Below are 23,807 nucleotides of genomic sequence, written 5' to 3'. Positions count from 1 at the left end.
CAATGCCATCACTAGCAAGGAAGTCTGGAAACATGGAGCCCGGACTCACCCATGGAGTACTCTCCTGAAGGGTCTGATCGTCACCGGGAACACCGACGAAATAATCTCCAAGTGGTCCACCCCCAAGCGCAGCCTCAGTGTGACTCGTCGGATCTCCCATGCCAGATCCGTACCACTCACCATAATGCCCCCCCTGATGGGGCCTATCAACCCCCACTGCAGCACCTCCTCCAGCTACATCCCCCCCAGCCTGATGGGCACCCTCTCTAGCAGCAGCACCCCTCCTCCTGCCTCCACGACCACGTCGTCTCCTGCCACCTCTAATTGCATTCTCGACGTCATCCAAAGCGTGATCAACCCAATTCCACTCACGCTGGCTACGACGTGTCCCGACCCGTGCTCTCCTCTCAGTACGACATCTGTCAGGAACATCGTCGACTCGTGCCATATCTGGAACTCGGCCTGCACCCCTCTGCGTCGCCTCATCCGGAATAGGAATACCTCTCGGATCCCCCAATAACATCTCCGGTGACAGGAACCTCATTCCGTGCTGATGCCACCATGTCAAGAAATCATGAGAAGGACCGGAGTCGGGCACGATGTCGAACTGTAAAATGTGGTCCGCACGCTCTTGCCAGTGAACATGCCAGTCAGCTAAGTGCGCCGGGAACCAATGGTCACCTCCTCTCCCGTCCTTCGACATCAAGAAGTCGATGTTCAGGGCGGGACGCGGGGGGGGGGGGGGGGGGCTGAACGCCGCCAAACTGCGGTAAAACTCTATCAACCTGATGCCATTCGACCACCGCAAAATAAATCAACGACGTCACACACCGCCATAACATCGTATGCCGCGACTCCAAGACCTCCGGATGGACAACCTGGATGACGTCCAGTGCGCTATACGACATCCATATGAACTGAAAAAAGCAATCAATAACAATTTAACACTTCTGTTAGACAATATAAACTGAAACAACGACTGGAGCTAAGTATGGTTTCAGCGTACTTACATCCCGAGGCTGTAACAAGTCGATCTTCAGGCGAGTCATCTGTACCCGAGGTCCCTTGTTGCTAATCCCAGGATTGTAACCAGACCATCTGCAAAAGAGGTTAAACATTCTACTGCATTCATCACTCACTCTACAATGCATGAAATTGCTTCCATAATCGAAAATAAATACAATAATGATACATAGCAGAAAACAATAACGGTACCTCGAGGAAAGGGGCCAGCTAATCTCATCATACCCAGTAGGCCTAAATGAAGGAAACCTCCAGAAGATCCAAGACTGCAGTAACTGTAAAGGCCCAGCTAACTTCACGACATGTCTGTTGGTGACTCGGCACATGCACCGGTACAACCATGCTAGTGCCGCCGACCCCCAACTGTAGCCACCCATCTCCTCAAGCCGAGCAACATAGGGTAGTCATCTGATGTGTATACGATTGCCGGACTTGTCGGCAAACAGCTGCGTGCCCAATAACATCATGATATAGGCACGGGCAAAGCGCCTAACTGTCTCCTCATCAGCCCCGTCGGGACACTCTCCAAATGTCTCCTGGAACCAGGTGCAGTTGACTGCGAATTTCTGAACCTGGTTCTCGGGAGGTAAAACACCGAGCAACTCATGGAACCACTGCCAAGCTGGCCTCCCACCCTCAATGTACAGGTGGAAGTCCGTCAGGCAACCACTGACGTAATGTCCGTCCACTGGCAACCCCAGCTGGTTTGCAACGTCCTGAAGCGTGATGGTGCACTCCTCGAACGACATGTGGAAGGTGTGCGTCTCAGGCCGCCACCTCTCGACGAATGCGCTGACTAGGGGCTCGTCTAGTCGGAACCATCTGTCGTTCAGTCTCGCAAGATGGTACAATTCGGCCATCTGCAAGTACGGAACGTACCTTTCATCAAGACGCATACCCTGCTGCCACCTAACGCTGGATATGCAACGACGCGGCTGGCCAGTACATAAACCGCATAATTAGAACAGATCCACAAACCACTAACATATACAATTTATTTCGTAAAGAACCAAAAAATAAATCGTGCAACACAACATATATGAAACAGGCAACCAACATTGTATACACAAACCGCTAACATGAACCACGTGCAAAAACCATTAACAAATACAACAATCACTAACAAGTAAAACTGTTAACAAAAACCACTAGCATACACCTCTATCATAAACCACAACCTTAAACCGCTAACCGTCACTAAAACCACTATCCAAAAACCATTAACAAAAACCGCTAACAAAACACAATAAAAAAAGCCACTGACAAAAATCACTGGCCTAAACCACTACCTTAAACCGCTAACACTAACATAAACCGCTATAAAAAACCATTAACAAAAACCACTTGCCTACACCACTATCCTAAACCACTAAATCTTACATAAACCATTACAAAAAACCATTATCGAATACCACTATCATAAACTGCTTTCATCAATCACTACCATAAACCACTAACAAAAAACACTATCAACAGCGCAATATCATAAACCACTAACCTCGTCGTTGATCACCCCGGCGATATGAGCAACTCCATCCAAACGATAAAGCCTCCCCGGATCGTCCCCCATCCCCTGAATATGCCTCTCTTGTCTTACTCGGCCCGAATGTTGGTCGTTTTCTCTGAGATTTGGTGGGGTATGAGAATGACAAAGTGATTCGAATGAACTTGGTTCGAACTCCTTATATAGCCGAAACCCTTGTAATTCGAATCAACTAGATTCGAATTACTTATGTTCACAAAGCCCTACTAATTCGAATCAATATGATTCGAACCCCACTCATGTATCCTTCTCAATGTAATTCGAATTGATTTATTTCGAACTACACTATTATAATTCGAATCTACTCGTTTCGAATTACTAACGATTTTTGGATGATAATTCGATTCTTATTGATTCGAATTACATTGGAACATAGCTTGGAAGTAATTCGAATTGATTCAACTCGAATTACGTGGAAATCTAATTCGAATCCTATTGATTCGAATTATATAAAAATGAGTTCTGGTGGATTAAGGTATCAAACTTTGATTTGGCTGATTTCGGTTAAAATGAGCTCCCCTTGGTTCAATTAGGTTTTTTACCCTATTTTTTAGTTAACTAATAATATTAGCTAATTTTAAAATTTAAAGCCAAAAATTTATAGTTTAGAATTTAAAATTTAAGATAAATCAAATAATTTTAAAAAAAAAATTGACTTATGTTAATTGAAAAATATTGGTTATCTAACGATACTCATTTTATAAACGATTGAATTATAATAATTAATTTGGATAAATTTAGTGGTTAAGTTACTAATCTACTAAAAATAAGTGTCTAAATTTAAATTTATTTTGTGCATATAATAATTTATTGATTGATAATAGATGCTTAAATAAAATTTTACAAATTAATGATGCACCTATTGGATTAGAGAATATGTGCCAAGAAAAAGAAAACGATTGAGCTATTGATAAAGGGAAAATAGAGGATTAAAATGATCAACTCCTACTTCACACTGTCACTATCCTTGTCGAGAAGCTCCGAACAAGATTCCTTAACTGTGATTGTGAATGGTAGTGCGGTGGCTTTCCAATCAATTTTATCTATTTAGTTCTTTCACTGTTTAAATTTTTTAATCATTTTAACCACCCTAATAAGGACTCGTAAGGAAGTGTTAGGACAAATATACATTAGGTAAATTCAAGAGTCAATATTCAATGACCCGCGCTTACTATAAATTGCAACTAACACCACTCCTCCAAAAAGAAAGCTATCATGATAATGAGAACCAAACGGCTTGTTATGATTATGGTGTTTTTCTTTTGCTTTGCTCCTCTCTACTCTGCCTTCAGCTGGCCAGAGTCAGCATCACTTATTTTAAGTGTCAATCTTCCATTAACTGTGGACGTCAAGAGCCCTACCGTGAGGTATATGGCGATGTCTGCTATCATTGAGTATAACAGTTGGCAGCATAACGTGAAACTGAGGCTAGTAAGGATCCTTGGTTGCAGAGAATTAAGTTTCGCAAAAGAAACTGGATCATACTTGTTCGACCTCATGCTGCTGGCAAAAGATGAAGCTAATAAGACTAACAAGTACCATGCTTTGGTGATGCAGAAGCGCAACAAAAATCTACTTATTCATCAAAAGCTAATGAACTTTAAACTTATGCCGTCAGTCTTTAATTAATGTATTTCTTTATTTTCTACCCCGGAAGCTGGCGAATAGTTTGGAGCTATGAACCTATGACTTTTGACTAGCTACAATAGTAAGTTTTTTGTTTGTGTTTGATAGTTTGTATTTTATGCTTCAAACGAATGTCTTTGTATATATATATATATATATAATATATATATATATATATATATATATATATATATATATATATATATCTTTTTGGTGTCTAGGCAACTAAAAATGTGGGAGACATGTATCTGATTAAAAAACGACCTCGTTTCTGGAAGAAGAGGAGAAGAAAAGATTACAAGATTTGTGTTCTCATTTTACACTTTTTATTTTATTTTATAATATTTTTCACAAATATAAGGTTAATTAATATCGTAAATATATCATATTCTAATTCGTAAAATGGGATGATTCATATATATCTTACGAATGATATTTTTTATTAATTGTATATAATTAAAAATATTATAACAAATTTTTGCACATAATATAAAAATTTATTTGATAGCCCAATTTTTTTTGTGTTGTGCACTAAAAAAGCGTGCAGAAAAAGTAAAATGATAACAAAGAAGAAAGAAAGAGAAAAAAAAATAGTGGTAGAAATATATATATATATATATATATATATATATATATATATATATATTAGTCAAACAATTTCAAAGATTACTTTTAAAATTTATTAACTCCTACTATTTTATAAAGTTATTATTCATATATTAAAAGTAACTATTAAATTCAGTTGCTGTATATTTGTGTTTATATATAAATATATGTATAGCTTAATTTATTTTTAATATATATTTTATTTTTTAATATATATTTTATATTAATAATTTATTTAATAATTAATTTATAAATGAAATACTACACTTAAAATATAATATTTTTTATATTTTTGGTATATAAAACTGGTAGTGAATAAGTTAATCAGAGTTTGATTAAGTGTGCATAAAATGTTATATATAGGCTGATGAGTATACGTAATTGAACTAGAGTACATTCATTTTTGTAATTCACAATTTCAAGAATGATTGAATCCAAAATAATATGGAAAAACAAATAGCCTCAATCAAGGTATTTTTTCTACAAAAGCAACAAGTTACTTTGCAGTGCAACCACAGTGAAACGACGTAATTTTTAGGTTGAGGAATTTATTTGTTCAATTTTTTAAAGTATCTTTTTATTTATTAGAATAGAACTATGTCAGACTTTTTTGTTATGTCTGACAAAGACATTTTGATAGAGAGACTTATCCGTTCAAATTTTATGAAGATAAAAAATTTAAAAATATTTTTAAATAATTAAAAATAAAAATATTTATAAGACAAAAAGTTAGAGATATATTTATTCTTTTTTCTTGATTTTATATTAAGAGTTAAAATAAGGACCATGTGTTCCTAATTTCCACTAGACATCTTAACTTAAAGCAATATTTTAAGAGAAAATAGTTCTCTCAGGCATTCTATCAAAATAAAAAATTAAACAGACTATTTGTTTAGCTCGCGAATTAATCCATCAATATTTTATTTTCACTTTGGCCAAATTTTAGAGGGCAAATGTCTCTCGATTTAAGCAGGATAAATGAATTTACCAAACAATTTAATCGTGATGGAGCTTGAAAAATTTGTTTGGAGGAGCACAAAAAATTGTAACAAAAATTATATAAGCCAGCTTGTATAATAGTGTCATTTGCTCTAATATTTATATTAAAATAAAATCATTTTTAAATTTATTACTAACATGACAGTAAATAAATATTGTGTAGACAAATATTATAAATTATTTTAAAAATTTTAGAATTAAAATTGTAAAATAAATAATTATATAGATAAATTTTTTTTTATTATAACTAATTCTAATATTAAAATTGTCAAATTTAGTTGATAATGAGAATAATAAATAAAAATAAGAATGAGATTTTAATTTGTATAAATAAGTTAATAAAACTTTTAATTTATAAAAGTCCATTGAAATTCAAATCTAAGATGTCATTATAAAAAAAATAATTATATAGATAAAAAAATAATTTTACTACAATTAATTTTAACACTAAAATTGTAAAATTTTGTTAATAATAAAAACAATAAATGATACATGAATAAGCCAATAAAATCTTTAATTTGTAAAAACTCATTAAAATCAAATCTAAAATGTTAATGTTTAAAATTCAAAATAATTAAACAAATATAAAAAGTAGAAGTTGATCCCCCAAATCTAAAATAAAAATCTGAGACATAAATAAATTAAATTATATTTGTTCTTCTGTTATAATCTTATTAGTTCTTTTATAAAAAATTTGGGGCCATGACCCCATTGCTAAAGCTAAATTCTGTCCTAATTTAATCCATTTTAATGGTCTTAATCATTATCAACTTAATGACTAAATTAAATAGTATAGTTATAAGATAAATATCATTTTTCACTTATAAAAGTCAACTTTCTATATCTCAACAAAAAAAAAAAATAATATGATAATTAAATTTTATGAGTTATATTTTATGTGTAACATTTTTACGTGTCTTTAAATTTTCATTCTATATTCATAAAAGAATCATACATTTTAAACACTTATTAACTTAAGCATTAAAATATCTTTTGCAAATACACCCATCTAAACTTAATTGAACTCCAATCACAATTATTAAAAAAGTTCTAATAAAAAACTCTCTAATCGAATTATAACTCAAAGTTACTGATTCGTTCCAGTTACCTGATTTATGAGAAAAAATTCGAAAAATAAATCACGTCTTCATCGAGTTATGGATTAGTGAAATGTTTTAACACATGAATATCACTATTATATAGAGTAAAGTGTTAAATTGTTTCCTTATGTTTAGATTTAATTCTGTTTTGATCTTTAAAGTTTAAAATGTTTTATTTAAATTTAAAAAAGTTTTATTTAATTTTAATATAGTCCTATCATAAAATTAATGTTAAATAATTAACGAAACTCAATTTTCAGAAAACTTATATAACCAAGTTCTTTGGTTATTAAGGGTAGAGATAAAAACAGGCCAAGTCAAATCAGGCTTTACTCTTAATAGGTCTGGCCTGTCATGTAGTTAATTTGCCTGAGTTTAGCCTGTAACTTGCTATTAGACTCTTTATAAAGTATTAGACTAACCTGGTATTCAACCTGACCTGTTCTAAAGCCTGTTTAAAGGTTTGATATTTTTTTATAAAAATAAAAATATTATTTAAAAAATTATTTTTTAATAATAAAAATATTTATATATAATATGTCATATTGAATATTTATAAAAATTTTTAATCTTTTAAAATATTTAAAATATATAAAAATATTTATAATAAAATATAATAAATTTAAAATATCTCATCATTTCATTAATAATAAAAAATTATTTATATATTTAATGATATTTTAACAAGTCTAGGTAGCCAATAAGATTAATTAGTAAGTCTAAACCTGACCTATTAACATATTAAGGTTTTTAAAAGAGTATGAACATGTGCCTCTTTTATAACAGGTCAGGCCAGGTCAGGCTAAATACAGGACAGGCTGCAGGCCCCTGACAGGCCGCCTGACCCTTTTTCACCCTAGTTAAAGGGAGTTTCTCGTGGTAGTGGTGACGATGGCCTTGTCCTCGTTGCCACCGGCAAACTTCCTTACAAAAAGCGATCGAGTTTTTGAAAATGTTCTCCATGTGCTTGAACCAAGGTCAGCGGCCCGCGGTGATGCATCTGCTGCTGATCTTGTACCTCTTTTTTAGAGAAGGACATTAAAGTTTAATGGAATGGTGAAATTAATTATTTAATATTGACTTTAAGGCAGGACGACATTGAAGTTAAATAAAACTTTTTTGAATTTAAATAGGACACTCTAAATATTGAAAATCAAAACAAGATTAGACCCAAACATAGGGAAGTAATTTAGTACTTTACTCCTATTATATATTTATATTTCATGAAACTCTAAAATAATTTAAGAATTTATATCTTTATAATTTTATTCAAGATTTTGAAAACATACCTAATATACAAATTAAATGGCAGTTCATAATTATGCATTAGGTAAATTCAAGAGCTAGCCCCATTTTTTTAAAATAACATTTCTGGACATCAAGTGATTATTGTGGTTTCTTTACATAACTATGACTCTTAAGAAAGTGGTTGCACAAAATACACATTAGGTAAATTCAAGAGCCAAACCCTACCTTACTATAAATTGCAACTATCACTCACCACCAGGCCACTGTTAAAAAAATAAAAACATCACAAAACAAAGGCACCATAATGATGAGAACTAATTGCCTTATTGTCATGCTCTTTCTCTTTCGCTTTGCTCCACTCTACTCCGACGCCTTGGCCGACACAGCCACCACCCGGCGAGGGTCAGCATCGCTTATGAGTCCATTGATTCCTGTGAATTTGGATGTGAACGAGCCAGAGGTGATTGAGATAGCGAATTTTGCAGTGAGCGAGCATAACAAGAGATCTAATCCGATGCTGAAACTATCACAGATCCTTAGTTGTACAAAATTATATCTCACAATTGGAGCCTCCTACTCCCTTCAGCTGCTGGCACATGATGGCTTCGAGACTCTCAATTACTCCGCTCGAGTATTTCATCAAACCTCCATCTTTAATTCCTCCTATCAACTCCGAAGCTTTGAACTTGTTCCTCCCCCTCTTCAGTAATAAACGCATCTCTCTGGATGCATGATTTTTTTTTTAATTTTAATTTATCAAGACTTGAAGAGTTTCATGAATGTTACGTTATTGTTAACTAACTTGCTGTTTCATGCTTATTACTCATATGTACGTAACTTTAATATTAATATTATGGTGAGAACTAGGTAAAGTTAATTTTACGTAATGTTGATATTTGAGAGCAAGAACAAGGCACACACACTCACGAGGCATATAAAATGAAGAGGAATGTATTGAATGTAGTTGTGTGTTGTTATTTATGAAATAATTACAAATGTATTTATACTTTTCTTTGATGTCTAAATTTAATACATCCTAATAAACAAATGGTTTAAATTAAAACTAAATATAGACAACTTATTTAAAATGTGGTTTTTATTCATTCTTAAATTTTAACTATCAAGTTTATTTTTAACATTCTCCCTTAAACCTGATAATTTTCCGACTCCAATCATAATCCTTAACTTTTGAAAAGCATTATATTTCAGAGGTTTTGTGAAAAATGTCAGCAACTTGATCAAGTGATTTCACATATTCAATCTCCACATGCATGTTCTCAATACATTGTCGAATGAAATGATACTTTATTTTTATGTGCTTGCTTCTGTCGTGAAACACTGGATTCTTTGCTAGGGCAATCGCTAATTTATTGTCCATCATGATCTTGGTGGATTCAGCTTGTTCAAAATGAAGTTCCTTTAGTAGTATCTTCAGCCAAATTGCATGACATGGACAGGCAGTGACAATAACATATTAAGCTTCACAAGTTGAAAGAGTGACTATAGGTTGTTTCTTTGAACACCAAAAAATTGCATTATTTCCTAAAAAGAAAACAAAGCCAGTAGTACTCTTTCTGTCGTCAATAGCCCATTAATTTGAATTCATCTGAAACTGAATAAAACATCCCATACTCAAGAGTACTTTTAAGATAGCGAAGAATTCTCTTGGCTGCCTTCATATGGGATTTTGTTGGATTCTCCATGTAACGACTAATTAACCCAACTGAAAATAAAATGTCAGGTCTGATACAGGTCAAATACCTTAAACTCCCCATGAGACTTTTGAATAATGTCTGATCAACTTTTCTTACACCTTCTTTTTCTTTGAAAAGTTTGACTCCACACTCCATAGGTGTATTGGTAGGATTGCAATCTAGCATATTGAGTTTCTTCAATAGCTCTCTTACATAAGCCTGTTGTGAGATGAAAATTCCATCCTTCATTTGTTTTACATCAATTCCCAGATAATAAGACATTAGTCCGATATCACTCATCTCAAATTCTTGAGCCATTACCTTCTTAAATTCTTCAAACATTATTTGATTGTTTCCTATAAATATAAGGTCATCCACACATAGACACAAACAAATAACAAATTTCCTCTTTTCTCTTTCACATAGAGTGCATATTCATGAATACACCTAGTGAAACTATTATCTTGAAAATACGTATCAAAACGATCATTCCAAGCTCTTGGAGCTTACTTCAGTCCATATAAGGCCTTTTTAAGCCTTAACACTTTATCTTCACAACCCTCAACAAAAAAACCCAAAGGTTGTTCAATATAAACTTCTTCTAGAAGATTGCTGTTCAGAAAAGCAGACTTCACATCCATTTGGTGGATTTTTCAATTGTTCTGTGCTGCAAGTGACAACAATAGCCTTATCGTCTCCAAGCGAGCAACTGGAGCAAACACCTCATCATAATCTATTCCTTGCTTCTGCTTATACCCTTTTGCAACGAGTCTTGCCTTGTACCTTTCTACATCACCTTTAGAGTTCTTCTTAACTCTGTAAATCCATTTGACTCCAATAGCCTTATGACCACTTGGAAGTAATGCAAGTTTCCAAGTGTTGTTCTTCTTAATTGCTTAAATTTCTTTCTCCATAACTTGTATTCATTTCTCATCTTTGACAGCTTCTTTAAAATTTAAAGGCTCATCATTAGAAAGTAAACACAATAAATTTTATCCTCTAGCATTTCTGTTTGCTTATAGAGATTAGGGAGACTTCGATATCTGTGAGGGCCTTCGCTTGAACTAGAGGATGGAGATGACGATGATGATGCTAGTGGGGTTAATGCTGGTGTTGAATGATCGATTTCGCCTTGCACTTCTTGCATTGGGGCTTCTTTTTCCTCAAAGTAAGACAGAAAATCATAAGTGACTTCATTTTGTGTACTCCAGTCCCACTTTGCATTTTCTTCAAACTCAACATCGCTGCTTATTATTACTTTATTATTGATAGGATTGAAGAATTTGTAGCCTTTAGTATTCTCCTCATAACCAATAAATACAAATTTTTGGATCCTATCATCAAGCTTCGATCTTTCTTGCTCAGGAATTTGGACATATGCAATAGATCCAAATACTCTTAAATGTGATACATTAGGCTTCAAACCACTCCATACTTCTTGAGGTGTTATATCTCTCAAACTTTTGGTAGGTGAGCGATTTGAGAGATAAACTGCACATGCAACTGCTTCTCCCCATAACTCTTTTGGTAATGACTTACTTTTTAACATCGTTCTTACCATATTTAGAATTGTCCTATTCTTTCTTTCAGCAACCCCATTTTGTTGAGGCGATCTAGGAACAGTTAAGGGACGTCGAATACCATGATTTTCACAAAACAGCTTGAATTCATTTGAAGTGAATTTTCCACCTCTGTCAGTTTTGAGAGCTTTTATCTCATAGCCACCTTCTTTTTCAACGAGTGTTTTAAACTTCTTGAATGCTTCAAATATTTTTGCTCTTTTACTTCAAGAAATAAACCCATGTTTTTCTTGAATAATCATCAATGAAAAGTAAAAAATAGGCGCTCTTACCAAGTGACAAAGGCTTGATAAGTCCACAAACATCTGCGTGGATAAGCTGAAGTGGCTTGGTAGCTCTTGATTTGGACTACTTTGGAAAACTCTTTCTTGAATGTTTTCCAAGTAAGCAAGCTTCACATAACTGATGAGGATGATCAATTGTTGGAATTTCTTTTACCATCTTCTTTGTTCCCAATTATTTGAGCCCACCAAAATTTAAATGTTCATATCTCATATGCCAAATCCATGGTGGATCTTCAATACATGACTTCAAACATATAACTCCATTGCTTTTCATGTTTAACAAGAACATACGATTTCTTGTCATAGAAACCTTAGCAATAATATTTCCATTTTTATCTCTAAGCCAAAGATAGCGATTTTCCATGACTATCTTGCAACCATTCTCCATAAGTTGCCCAATACTCAAGATATTATTCTTCATTTTTGGGATATAATAAACATTAGAAAGAATCTTATGACTTCCATTCTTCAACTCGAATAGAATCGTCCCTTTGTCATTGATCTCTACTTTTGATTCATCACTAAAATGCACGTGTCCTTTTACGTTGGTGTCGAGTGCTACAAATTTACTCCTATCACCTGTCATATGGTTGCTAGCTACATTGTCAAGATACCACGTACTATCTTCAGAATTTTTATCTTCTTTGAGCGTAAGGAATAATGTTGGTTCTTCAACATCTTCACTGTGCACAACAAATTTATTTTCTTCTTCTTTAGATGTCTGACACTCCTAAGAATAATGTCCATTCTTTCCACATGAATAGCATTCAATGTGTTTTTTGTCAACTGTTCTTCCTCTTCCACGACCTCGAGAAAAATTTTGATTTCTTTTCTCTTGACAATAATTTTTCTCATCTTTTCCTCTTCCGTAACTACGTACTCGTCCTCGTCCATGGCCTCAACCTCATCCTTGTCTTCCACTTTCAATGGTCTCTTCTTTAGCATTCCACGAAAGTTTTGCCTGCGAGACATGCTCCACACGTTCTTACTTGCCTTTATCCATTCTTTCTTTATGGGCCCGTAAGGAACCATTCAACTGATCAATGGATATCGTATCCAAATCTTTGGACTCCTCAATGGCTACCACCACATGGTAAAATTTTGAGTTGAGAGATCGAAGGATTTTCTCAACGACACGAACATCTTCTAATTTTTCTCCAAGCCTTTTCATTTGGTGCACTACCGTCAAAACTTTGGTGAAATAATCCGAAATAGATTCAGTCTCCTTCATCATTAGAGACTCAAACTCAGCCTTTAGAGTTTGAAGACGAACCTTCTTCACCTTTTCAACTCCTATGAAAGAATTTTGAAGAGTATCCAAAGCTTTCTTTGCATTGGTTATATCAGCAATCTTCTCAAATATATCATCATCCAAGCCTTGATGAATGATAATAAGTGCACATTGATCTTTCTTTCTTTTATTTTCTAATTCATCCTTCTGAGCTTCTGTTAGCTTGTCCACATTCTCTAGTTCTACATAGCCTTTCTCAACCATCTCCCACACTCCTTGAGCACCGAGAATTGCTTTCATTCGGGCTGCCCAATTGTCATAGTTGAACTTAGATAATTGTGGGTATTAAAAAGATAAAGTAGTTTCTTTTGACGAAGGAATTTTATAAGTGGCTCTGATACCACTTTGTTGGAAAATAAAAGAACGAAGGCACACATACTCACGAGGAATATAAAATGAAGAGGAATGTATTGAATGTATTTGTGTGTTGTTATTTATGAAATAATTACAAATGTATTTATACTTTTCTTTGACGTCTAAACTTAATACATCCTAATAAACAAATGGTTTAAATTAAAACTAAATATAGACAACTTATTCAAACGGTGGTTTCTATTCATTCTTAAATTCTAACCATCAAGTTTATTTTTAACAGTTAGATAAAAATTTAGTCAAATCAGTCAAATAATCTAACAGCTCTCAGATATCAACTTCACGTGAAGTCGACCGCACCTGAATTTCCACCTAATATTATAGTACAAAATTGAAAAAGTATAATTTTTTCATTTATAACATATATGTTTTTCTTATGTCAATAATGAATGAAGTTCACTTAATGGAATACATGAGACTAGTTCTTCTGTTTTTTAATTAATTATAAAATGTTAAAAAATATAAAAAAAAATAAAAATAAAAATAAACCAAAATACACCCCTATTCTCTCTTTCCATTTTGCAATCCCTCCCTTTCCATGGCTTTTCTTTCCAGTCGAACCGTTTGCTTGTTTTTCCCTCCTCGAAGAGCCTAACAAGAATCCAAAACCATCATTGTGAATGGATGTGTGGTGAATTTTTTCTTAAGTTTTATCTGTTAAAAAAGGGAGAGGAAATAATAGAAAAAAAGTTTGTGAGTATGCAAGTTGTTTAGAATGATATAATATAAAAGGATATTTATAGGTACTTAAAGAATCATAATAATAAAGACGTAATCTTCTATAATAAATATTCAGATATACTAAATAATATTAATTGATCCTAATTATATTCTAACATCCCCCTCAAACTCAAGTGACAACTTGAGTTTGAAACTTATTTAAAACAACAAAATAAAGAGAAAAAAACTGCATAAACTAATAAAAGGGGTGCAGACAAAACTGGCAGAAGAAAGTACAGATGAAACTGCCGCTTGTGAGAAGAAAGCGCAAATGGAACTGCCGCTAGTCTGAATGAAGTGCAGATGGAACTGCCGCTTGTTTGAAAGAAGCGCAGATGGACGCCGCTATCTAAAGGAAGTGTAGACGGAACTGCGAGAAAGAAACGCAGACGGAACTACCACAAAAGAATGCAGACGAAACTGCCACGAGAGAACGCAGACGGAACTGCCGAAAGAGAGCGAAAACTATATGATTTCTTCATGAGAATAGGTAAGCAGCGGATGACAATGGTGTTTGACCATTCGATTCGGAAAAACACAAGACAGAGAAAATAGGCTAGTCGGTGAGGTGAAGAAGCATCAAAGGAGTGACAAAATATAGGGGAAAATGGCATAGAAAAAAAAGTATAAAAACTACGGTGATTTCACCGCAAGGAAAACAACCTATCCTTGTAACACCCTAACTACCAAAGTTCACGCTTCCGGCTGCGCGACTCTGATAGCTCGGACATTACGACGACACTTATAATATTTATTACTAAAATATGAGCCTATTTAAAACTTTTAACCGCAAAACCACTCCCAAAAATACTATTGCTATACAACGTACATCCATACATACCATACAACTTACAAAAACTCATAAAGGGTACATCCATATATATACATACAAGTATGTAAATATTACAAGCATTAACCAATACAATTCCTATCTCTCTTACAAAAGATATCAAGATAAAGGCGAGGGTACAGCAAAATAATAATCTAAAGCATACAGAGCATTTCAACCACAACTAAATAAACTCTTCGTGACTTCTGTGCCCAAGTCCTGAAAGGGAAAAAATGTAGGGGGTGAGAACATCATCCTTGAAAGGGTTCTCAATAGAGGGTTTTTGGAAATTACTGTAATAGGATACGTGAAGATAACCGCACCAGTGATTAATAACCGTCTTATGCCTCTTTTCAAAAATAACGGTTTTCAATAAAAATAAAGTCAGAAATCTTTTCTGAAAGAGGAACCGTTAAATTCTCAAAACATCAAAGCCTTTCAAAAAGGTTTATCTATACTGAACCAAAATAGCCTTTCATATCTTATTCCAAACCAAAACCACAAAACCGAAATCAACCATTGGTCCATCTCATTCAACCACGGCCCTAGTCCCAAACAATCCAACCACAACCAATCCACCACAATCCAACAGAGTTCCAAATGCAAACACAAGTAGGAAGATGCAAACACAAACAAACAGTTATTGCAAGTAGAACAATTAGCAGTTAATCACATAGGCAAACCAAGTACAATATGCACACCCAAACAATGTCACATAGATGCATATGATGCATGCCTGTCCCTAGTGGCTGATGATATCATCTGTCGGTTATAGAGCCAACCCGACAAGTCCTGGTAGCTAACCATTGGACTGTCCCTCTGTCGTGTCTCCCAAACTCAAGTTATACTCAATATAAACTTGATCATAATCATGATCCATATCCATCACCCTCACTGGTGAATATTTATGGGGGTGAGCTCATCTGGGAATTTCACAGTGCCCGGCCACCCTGACGACATAGGGTCAAAAGAGCTTCAAGTCTCCACCTAGAGCACGTGGTGGCTAGCCACTGCTTCCTCCTAAGGAAACTCTTATCTCCGATAGTGGAAGTGCAACATCACAACTTATCAGTGTCTCAGCATAAATGCTTTCATTCTCAATCATGGATCAATATCCATCTCAGCCATCCGGCTCACGGTTCAATCCAAAACCAGCTAATATTCATATCATCCAAGCCATTCTGGCTCACGATTCAATCCAGAACCAGCCAATATTCATAATCATACACGGCCATTCCGGCTCACAACAAAACAGCACTTCCACATTCAAAATCATCAAATTCATCAAATCGGCATTTAAGCCATAAATCATTTTCTCTATTCATTTCACTTTGAAATCAAGTTTCAACTCTTTTCAACCTTGGCTTTAAAAATCTCGTTTCTCAAATCATCTCAGGCTCATAAGCCAAATTTACTCAAAGTGAGTTCCCTTTTTAAAACAAAGCCACTCTCGGCATTCTCTTTCCAAAACTTCCAAAACCATGGAAGGTTAAAGATTTATTTCAAAGTATTCAAAATCACCCATACAACAATGGGATTTTATAACAAAAGTTCCTCGGCAGAGTCCCAAGTCTTTAGGGGAGAATAACATAACTCATTTCACCAAATTCATTTTAAATTCATTAAAAACCTTGGCTTCCTGATTTGAGTAGTAAAATAGGATCTAAGACAACCCGAGTCATGTAATCAATTACTCTTTTCAAAGCCATTTCCTTTACTTAAACAAAACCGGCTTCAATTCCATAATTAAATCTGAAGCATTTCAAACTGCTAAGAGAATCATTTTTGTTGTGTTAAACTAGAGTTCAAAGGGTACTCTGAATCTCATTCAAAACGTCAAAATAAAGAAGTTCATCAATCGAAATCCAATTCCTTTTTAAAATCACGAAAACTCTTCCAATGGACACCCTTTATGTTTAATAGAGAAAAACATAAACCCGTTTTACCTTTTAAAACAGTCTCAAGGCAAAATTCTCTTTCGAATAATTTGTACCCAAAGACATACTATTCTTCTTGGAAAATAAGGAGAAATCATGATTCTCTTTTCAATAATTCTTTCAAAGCATAACTTCATCGTTTTTCATAATTGATCTAAGTAAAGTTAATAAAAGAAGACCTAAATTCACAATCCTCCAAGTAAATAAGAAAGGCATTAAACTCAAAATTTCCCAAATAACATTTCAAATAAAGCCTCGGATTTTATAGAAATTTCGGCAGCATCTCCCCTAAACCGGTTCGGGTCCCAACTAAACCGTTCCTCAATCCTTTTCAACAGTCCAGAATCCCAAAACTCAATTCAAAATCACGCTAAATCCATCAGTCGCCTCAGTGGCATATCTCAAGGAAACTATTTCAAATCAAATCAATATCAACCGATTTAACTCATTTTCAAAGCTTTAAAGAAACGACTCAGTAACAAATCATTTGTCCAAAACCAAGTCAATTAAAGTAAACCAGACTGAATTCAAAGGTGCATTCGACTTTTCAAATCATCAAAACAATTAACTTAAATCAAATCAATCCTCAGCGGATTAAACTCAGATTTCAAATCTTTAAAGAATCAACTTCAAAACATTACATTTCACAAAGCCGCACAACAATTCAGCCAAACCAACATCTATAATCATTCGAGTCAATCAAATAATATATAAGGCAGATACAATCACCAAATACACAATATCTCACATCAGTATCCATATGTAATAATTCCAATACATAAAACATAGTTTTTGGAAAGCGCTCCTACCTCAAAACGCAATTCCATAGTCCAAACTCATTAACTGATTCCTTTTTGCTCAGCCCGAAATCACCGGCAATCAGAACCTCGACTCTGTTTGCTCTCTTAAAAGCAGAAACAGCTACAAGCGGCATAAACGAACTGAATTCTAACTCCTAAAACCATTAACATTGCAAATACTTTATCGCACAGAACAGAACACTAACGCAGAGCTTTTGAAAATAGATATACTCACCGAATTAACAAAACGGAACAGCTGCAATTTCGAACCAGCTCGGCAACAGCTCCGACGGTGGCCAGAAGCTCCGGTGGGTCATCTATAAAAATCGCGCAGCATCAAAACTTTTTTGAAATTCCAAATGACCGAAACCACAAATTTATAACCCTTACCTAAAGGTCGAAACTCGTAGAAATCACTAAACAAAGCAGCTCTATCAATGGCGGCTTGTACCACAACGATCCAGGCAGCGGCATCAACTGAACAGCAGCTCCGATGCTGCCATTCTAGTGTGTTTCTTACTTTTGCCGTGACACAGCGACTCAGAATCAGCATAGCCGCATCACATTCATCAACGGTGGCTCCATTAGCAACCACCATAGCATCCTGGCCTCAGTAGCGGCTTCCAAAGGCAACGGCGGCGTGCTCAACCCAAAACCCAAATGGAGCAGCGGTAAGAACGGCAGCCCTGGGTGACAGCGACGCGAGCTCCAATGGTGGCAGGATGGGATGGCGGCTAAGCGCGGTGGCTACTCCCTCACGGTGAGTCTCAACAGTGACGGTGGACTTGGCTTGACGGTGGCTGGGCAGCGGCGAGTTTCTCGGCGACAGAACAAGCAGGACTGGCGACGGCAACGAGGCTCGGCGACGACGACCCAGGCGGCGATGGTCTCCCCTGTCGCGCTCTCCCTCTCTCTGCCGTGCAAACTCCCATCTCCCTCTCTCTTCGTGTTCGCCGGCAGAGGCAAGATGGCGGCGACTCAGCAACCGCGTGGTGACGGCGCGAACAGATCCTTCCTCTCCCTTCGGCTAGCAACGGCGGTAGCTGGACGAGGCGACGGCGGCGACGCTCCTCCTTCCCCTCTTCGCCGCAGCTTAGTCCCCCTCTCCCTCTCTTCTACCCTTTCCCGACTCAGCCTTCCCTTTCTTTTTCTTTTCTTTTGTTCAAGAAGAAGAGCAATCTGCGCTTGCTACTGCTGCTGGGTGAGGGAAACATTGTGGGTGCTACAGCTGGGTCTTGGGGGGAAAACGGGTCGGGTTATGGTTTTTAGGGTTAGGGTTTCATTTTCAAAAATTAGGGTTAGGGATAAAATGGTAATTTCAAATGAAATTGAAAATAATATAGTAATTAGAAATAAATTCTAGTCCAACAATAATAATATATAAAAATACTATTTTCTCCTCTATTTTTACAAATTACTTTCAATAAAATGCCCAAATCAAATAATTAGAAATAATATACTTAATTTCTTCATTTTTCCAAAATAGCAATAGTAATATTTAAAATATTACTTACCTAATCCAAATCATATAAAACCCCTATTATTTCATAACGGCCAAATTTATAATCTAAATATAGAAAATAACCCAATAATCATAAAATTGGATAAAGATCATAACTCGTCTCAATTTCAATAAATCAAAACTTGCCTTAATTATCTTTAATAAAACAATTTCTGAAACTAAGGTTATAAATAACTATATGATTTGAGACTTGATCATAAAAAGGCTTTTCAAAGATCCTGGGTCTTACAATCCTCTTCAAGGAGGATACCATGACTCGATACCATGTTAGAAATAAGAGACTAAATTGGAGAAATGATTTATGTATTATTTCAGATAACTTAAATACACTCAATAATACACAAATTCTTTCTCCAATTTAGTCTCTTATTTCTAACATTATCAATTTAATTCTTTAATGGTTTAAATATTTTTAGTAATATTATGTACTACTTCATCAGCAAATATTTATGAAGCACAAACACTTTTTTATTTATCATGTCCAGTTGGATACATTTTGAACACAACACTGATTTGACACACATGATTTTTATATTTAATTTTGTCTCAATAAAAAATTTTTTTGGACACACTTGAACATACTTAAATACCATGACGTGTCAGTATGTTCAACCTTATGTATTTTTAATATATAATTTTAAAATGCTCTTAAAAATGGTATATATTATTAATTATTAAAATAAAAAATATTTTATATAATTAAAAATAAATATTAAAAATAATTATAAAATCAATTTATATTTTAATATTAATAAAATACCAAAATATCATTATAATTTATTTAAAAAATACTTTTATTTTACATATATGACGTGTCTTATAAGAATTTTAAATTCGTATATTTGCGTATCCCGTATCCGTATCTGTGTTGATATCCGTACATTATAGATAAAATATTATCATTTTGGATTGATATTTGACTAGCAATAATTTACATCTATATTTACAAAGAATTACACACAAAAAAAATACGTAATTCGTACATGTATTTATTATAATTTACATACATCAAATAACACAATTTGTATTTATATTTATCAAAATTTGTATACAAAAATTAATAAATTTATTTATTAAAAATAATTTAATATTCATACTGCCCACTAATAAAAATTACTAAATACTGTTGGCATCCAAAATTTTCTGAAAATTTTTAATCATTTTAACCGCTCGATTTATGACTCTAAAGGAAGTATTAGGGCAAATATACATTAGTTAAATTCAAGAGCCAATAATGGGCGCTAACTATAAATTGCAACTACCAGATGGACAAAAATAAATCTATAATGATGGGAACCAATTGGCTTGTTATTATTATGCTCTTTTTCTTTGGCTTTGCTCCTCTCTGCTCCGCCGCCTTGAGCTGGCAAGAGTCAGCATCGCTTATAGGTAAAAGTCTTTATTCAAACTTGGACGTTAATAGCCAGAAGGTGATGCAGATGGCGGGTTTGGCCATTGATCAGCATAACAATAGGGTTAACGGGAACCTGAAGCTAGTACAGGTCCTTAGTTGCAAAGATGTATTTCACACAAGAACATTAGGGTCATCGGTGTTCGACCTCGTGATGCTGGTAAAAGATAAACATAATAAGACTAACAAGTACCTTGTTCGGGTGTATCAGAAGAGGAGCCGCGACAAACAACTTATTCATCAAACGGTAGTAAAATTTGAACTTATAGAACGTTTTTAATGAATTAGGCCTTAAACCAATGTCTATTGAAGATATCTGATTGAAAAATGTTGTTGTAATGATATTACATTGACTTTTGATCACTATTAATTTTAATTAATGTACTACATATTATATTATAACATAAAAAATTATTCAAAAAATAAAATGTGTTATATTTTTTATATTTATATTTTTTAAATAAAAAATAGATGTTGTATGAAAAAAGAAAAAGAAAAAATGAATCACACTTATTGTATATACATACTGTATATATTATCTACCTTTAGGATATATTATGTTAGGTCATATACGTACTAGGTGTATATTATAAAAGGAAAAGTATGAGGAGCCAATGTAGTTCCTATACAATATATACAATGGAGATATTTTTGTAATTAAAATCAAATGATAATTAATATAATTAATTATTATTTATTTCAAATTTTAAATTCAACCCAAATAAAGATTTCATAATGTAAAACTAAAAACTGCCAACCCTCTCCTTTATTTGCACGTATTTGCTTCTCAGACATTTTCATCTCTCAACGGTGCTGTCTCGCAACCCGCAACAATCGCCATCACGCATAGCCTCGGGAGACGCTGTTGTGCGCACCGCGAACGCCCGAGCATCACCGTCGCGCAGGTTGCGTCGTTCACACAACCCTAAACCTGCCAGTCGAAAAAGCCCCTCCCCCCAGCCGGCGACGTTTTACCTTCCGACATCTTCTTCGTTCCCCTCTTGGACTACAAAAAGTCAGTATAAAGCTATTGTTATACTCTATAGATTATGTTTGTGTGACACCCAGGGTTCAGATGTTCTTTGATTTTGGAAACCGAGCACCATGGAAACTGAGCTCAGCACTGCAATAAGGGGTTTTGCAGCAGGAATTTTTTGCTCTTCTGCTAAGCCTAGATCAATCAGGGCTCAAGCTTCTTCTGGTTTTTCTTCTATTGCTGATTCATTGATTTGTTTGGTTTATTAGATATATTCTGAGATTTCTATAAAGTTAATCATTGATATGTGAACTATGAAGTGGTTGATTTTGATTTGCATATACACATGTATATTTGTTATACGTGATTTTCATTTTCATAGTTAGACTGCTTACTTGATATATGATTTTGGTGTTGAATTGTAGCAAAGTTTTTCTATTTACACCCTTCTTGTCTATGTGAATGTATACTCATTTAGGAATATTTGAGAGATTTTCTTAATAGGACTCATTTCTTTAATTTTCTTCTTGTTTAATTCTTGCATAATGTTAGATTAATGATTATGGTCAACCGAAAAATATAGTTTGGCTATGTAATTTTTCCAAGTACAATTAGGTATTTTGCAAAATCATGTTGTGTTAATATGTAGTATTATCTAGTATAGCTTCTTTTTTTTACATCTCTTGATTTGATGGGTCCTAATATCATAATATGCAGAATTTGCATATTGTGAAGAAGCTTATGCCTCTCAAAAAAGTTTCTTACTGAAGTTGTATTGCAAATATATCCTTGTGTTTGCCTTATTTTGGTTATGCTGATTCTTGTCATGTGTTGATGTTTCTCTTTGTGCTGCTCGAGAAACTGGTTGGCACATGACATATGCTTTGTTTTGATGCTGGTTTGATAATAAATTCTCTCAAAAATGGAGGTGCACTTGTTTACAAGGCATGACAGCATGGTGATAGTGTTGTTCCTCTTGATTTTCTGCTCTTGGATAATCATCTTTGTTTACTATTTCCTCTTATTTTCTCCACTTTTCAATCACTTAATAATGTTTAAGCTCCATATTCCAACAATTGAGATTCATGTTGCAGATGGTCTAAAACATTAATGAGATATCCCAGGTGATTATTATTCCAAAAGGGAAACTCTCTTAGACAATTTTAGTGACCAAAATGGCAAAATCTTCGAATAATACATTGTTATTCTATTAACTTTAGTGATTTTAGCATCTTTGATGGTAACTTGTTATTTTTCATTGTATTAAAAGATGGAGGCAATACTGTTGACTTTGATCTGTTGTACTTATTTTATTTGCAGTAATTATGTAGCTCATTATATGAGTTTTCCCTTAAATACAGATTGAAGCAAAGATTTTGTATAAAAAGATTACTCAATTACGATAAAAATCGTCAGAAGAATAAACAAGGTGATTATTTTCGACTTTTTGGACAAAACGATGGTCTTATAGATCAATATGGAAAGAAGTTGGGCAAAACTGTCCCAGAATTGCAACTTGGATAAAACTTGGGAATTACTATCTGGTATTTTTGCATATTTTTAGGATTTAATATCTTTCTATCTATTTTGTTGTCACATTTAGTATATTTTCATCTAAATACAGGGATGGCTGCATTGCGGTCACTTAATATTTCAAATACAGGAGCTACCAGTGAAAATGCTACCGTTCCTTCTTCAAGTCTAAGAGTTTCGAGAATTGGGGTGCTGTTTACTTTGAATTCTGTCATTGAAAGATCAGTAAAAGCCACAGCCACCTTTTGGTTACAATAGATATAGTCCAATCAGTAAAATAGTCCGGATGTTCATTTTACCAAGACGAATTGAGAGCTCAATAACAAGTTGTAGAGGGATTGAGATACATCATGTACTATATACTTTAAGCCATTTAAACTAAGACGGATGTTCATTTTAGTATAATTACGGATGACTCTATCCATTCTAAAGTGGATGGTTATTTTGGATATACTATTTGTAGTATAATTTATTAACCTGTTATGTTAATATAAACAAATTAAAAGAAAAATTGAAATAGGCTGGATGTTCATTTTTCTAGGTAAGTTGATGGTTATTTTCATTCTAATTTGGATGCTTAATTTATTTGGATTGAATTTAACATAATTTTGCCTGATTAGAAGACTTTATTAAAAATATTGTGAGCATGAAGTCTATTATAATTTGAAAATTTACTAACACGCTTAATTCTATTTAAGTTAGTTATTTTCTTA

General features: G+C 34.2%; 2 protein-coding genes across 2 annotated transcripts; one reads left to right on the top strand and one right to left on the bottom strand.

Moving 5' to 3' along the window:
- Positions 1–1,427: 1,427 nt before the first annotated feature.
- LOC130974527 (protein MAIN-LIKE 2-like) lies at positions 1,428–2,593 on the bottom strand. The gene is made up of 2 exons (XM_057899402.1): positions 2,522–2,593; positions 1,428–1,958 (listed from the first exon to the last, which is right to left on the bottom strand). The coding sequence occupies exons 1-2, from the start codon at positions 2,591–2,593 to the stop codon at positions 1,428–1,430; spliced, it is 603 nt and encodes a 200-aa protein (XP_057755385.1).
- Positions 2,594–8,449: 5,856 nt separating this feature from the next.
- On the top strand, positions 8,450–8,854 carry LOC130974526 (cysteine proteinase inhibitor 5-like). The gene has a single exon (XM_057899401.1). It carries the CDS (start codon positions 8,450–8,452, stop codon positions 8,852–8,854), a length of 405 nt encoding a protein of 134 aa, XP_057755384.1.
- The last annotated feature ends 14,953 nt before the right edge of the window (positions 8,855–23,807 follow it).

Source organism: Arachis stenosperma, chromosome 4 (assembly GCF_014773155.1).
Source record: "Arachis stenosperma cultivar V10309 chromosome 4, arast.V10309.gnm1.PFL2, whole genome shotgun sequence".
Classification (NCBI taxonomy): Eukaryota; Viridiplantae; Streptophyta; class Magnoliopsida; order Fabales; family Fabaceae; genus Arachis; species Arachis stenosperma.
This window is presented reverse-complemented; position numbering and strand designations above follow the sequence as displayed.

Excerpts from the sequence above, each read along its gene's own strand:
- LOC130974527 (XM_057899402.1), bottom strand. The coding sequence starts at position 2,593 with ATGGGGGACGATCCGGGGAGGCTTTATCGTTTGGATGGAGTTGCTCAT. Across the intron at positions 1,959-2,521 it reads CCGGGGTGATCAACGACGAG|CCGCGTCGTTGCATATCCAG; the intron begins GTTAGTGGTTTA and ends TGTACTGGCCAG.
- LOC130974526 (XM_057899401.1), top strand. The coding sequence starts at position 8,450 with ATGATGAGAACTAATTGCCTTATTGTCATGCTCTTTCTCTTTCGCTTT.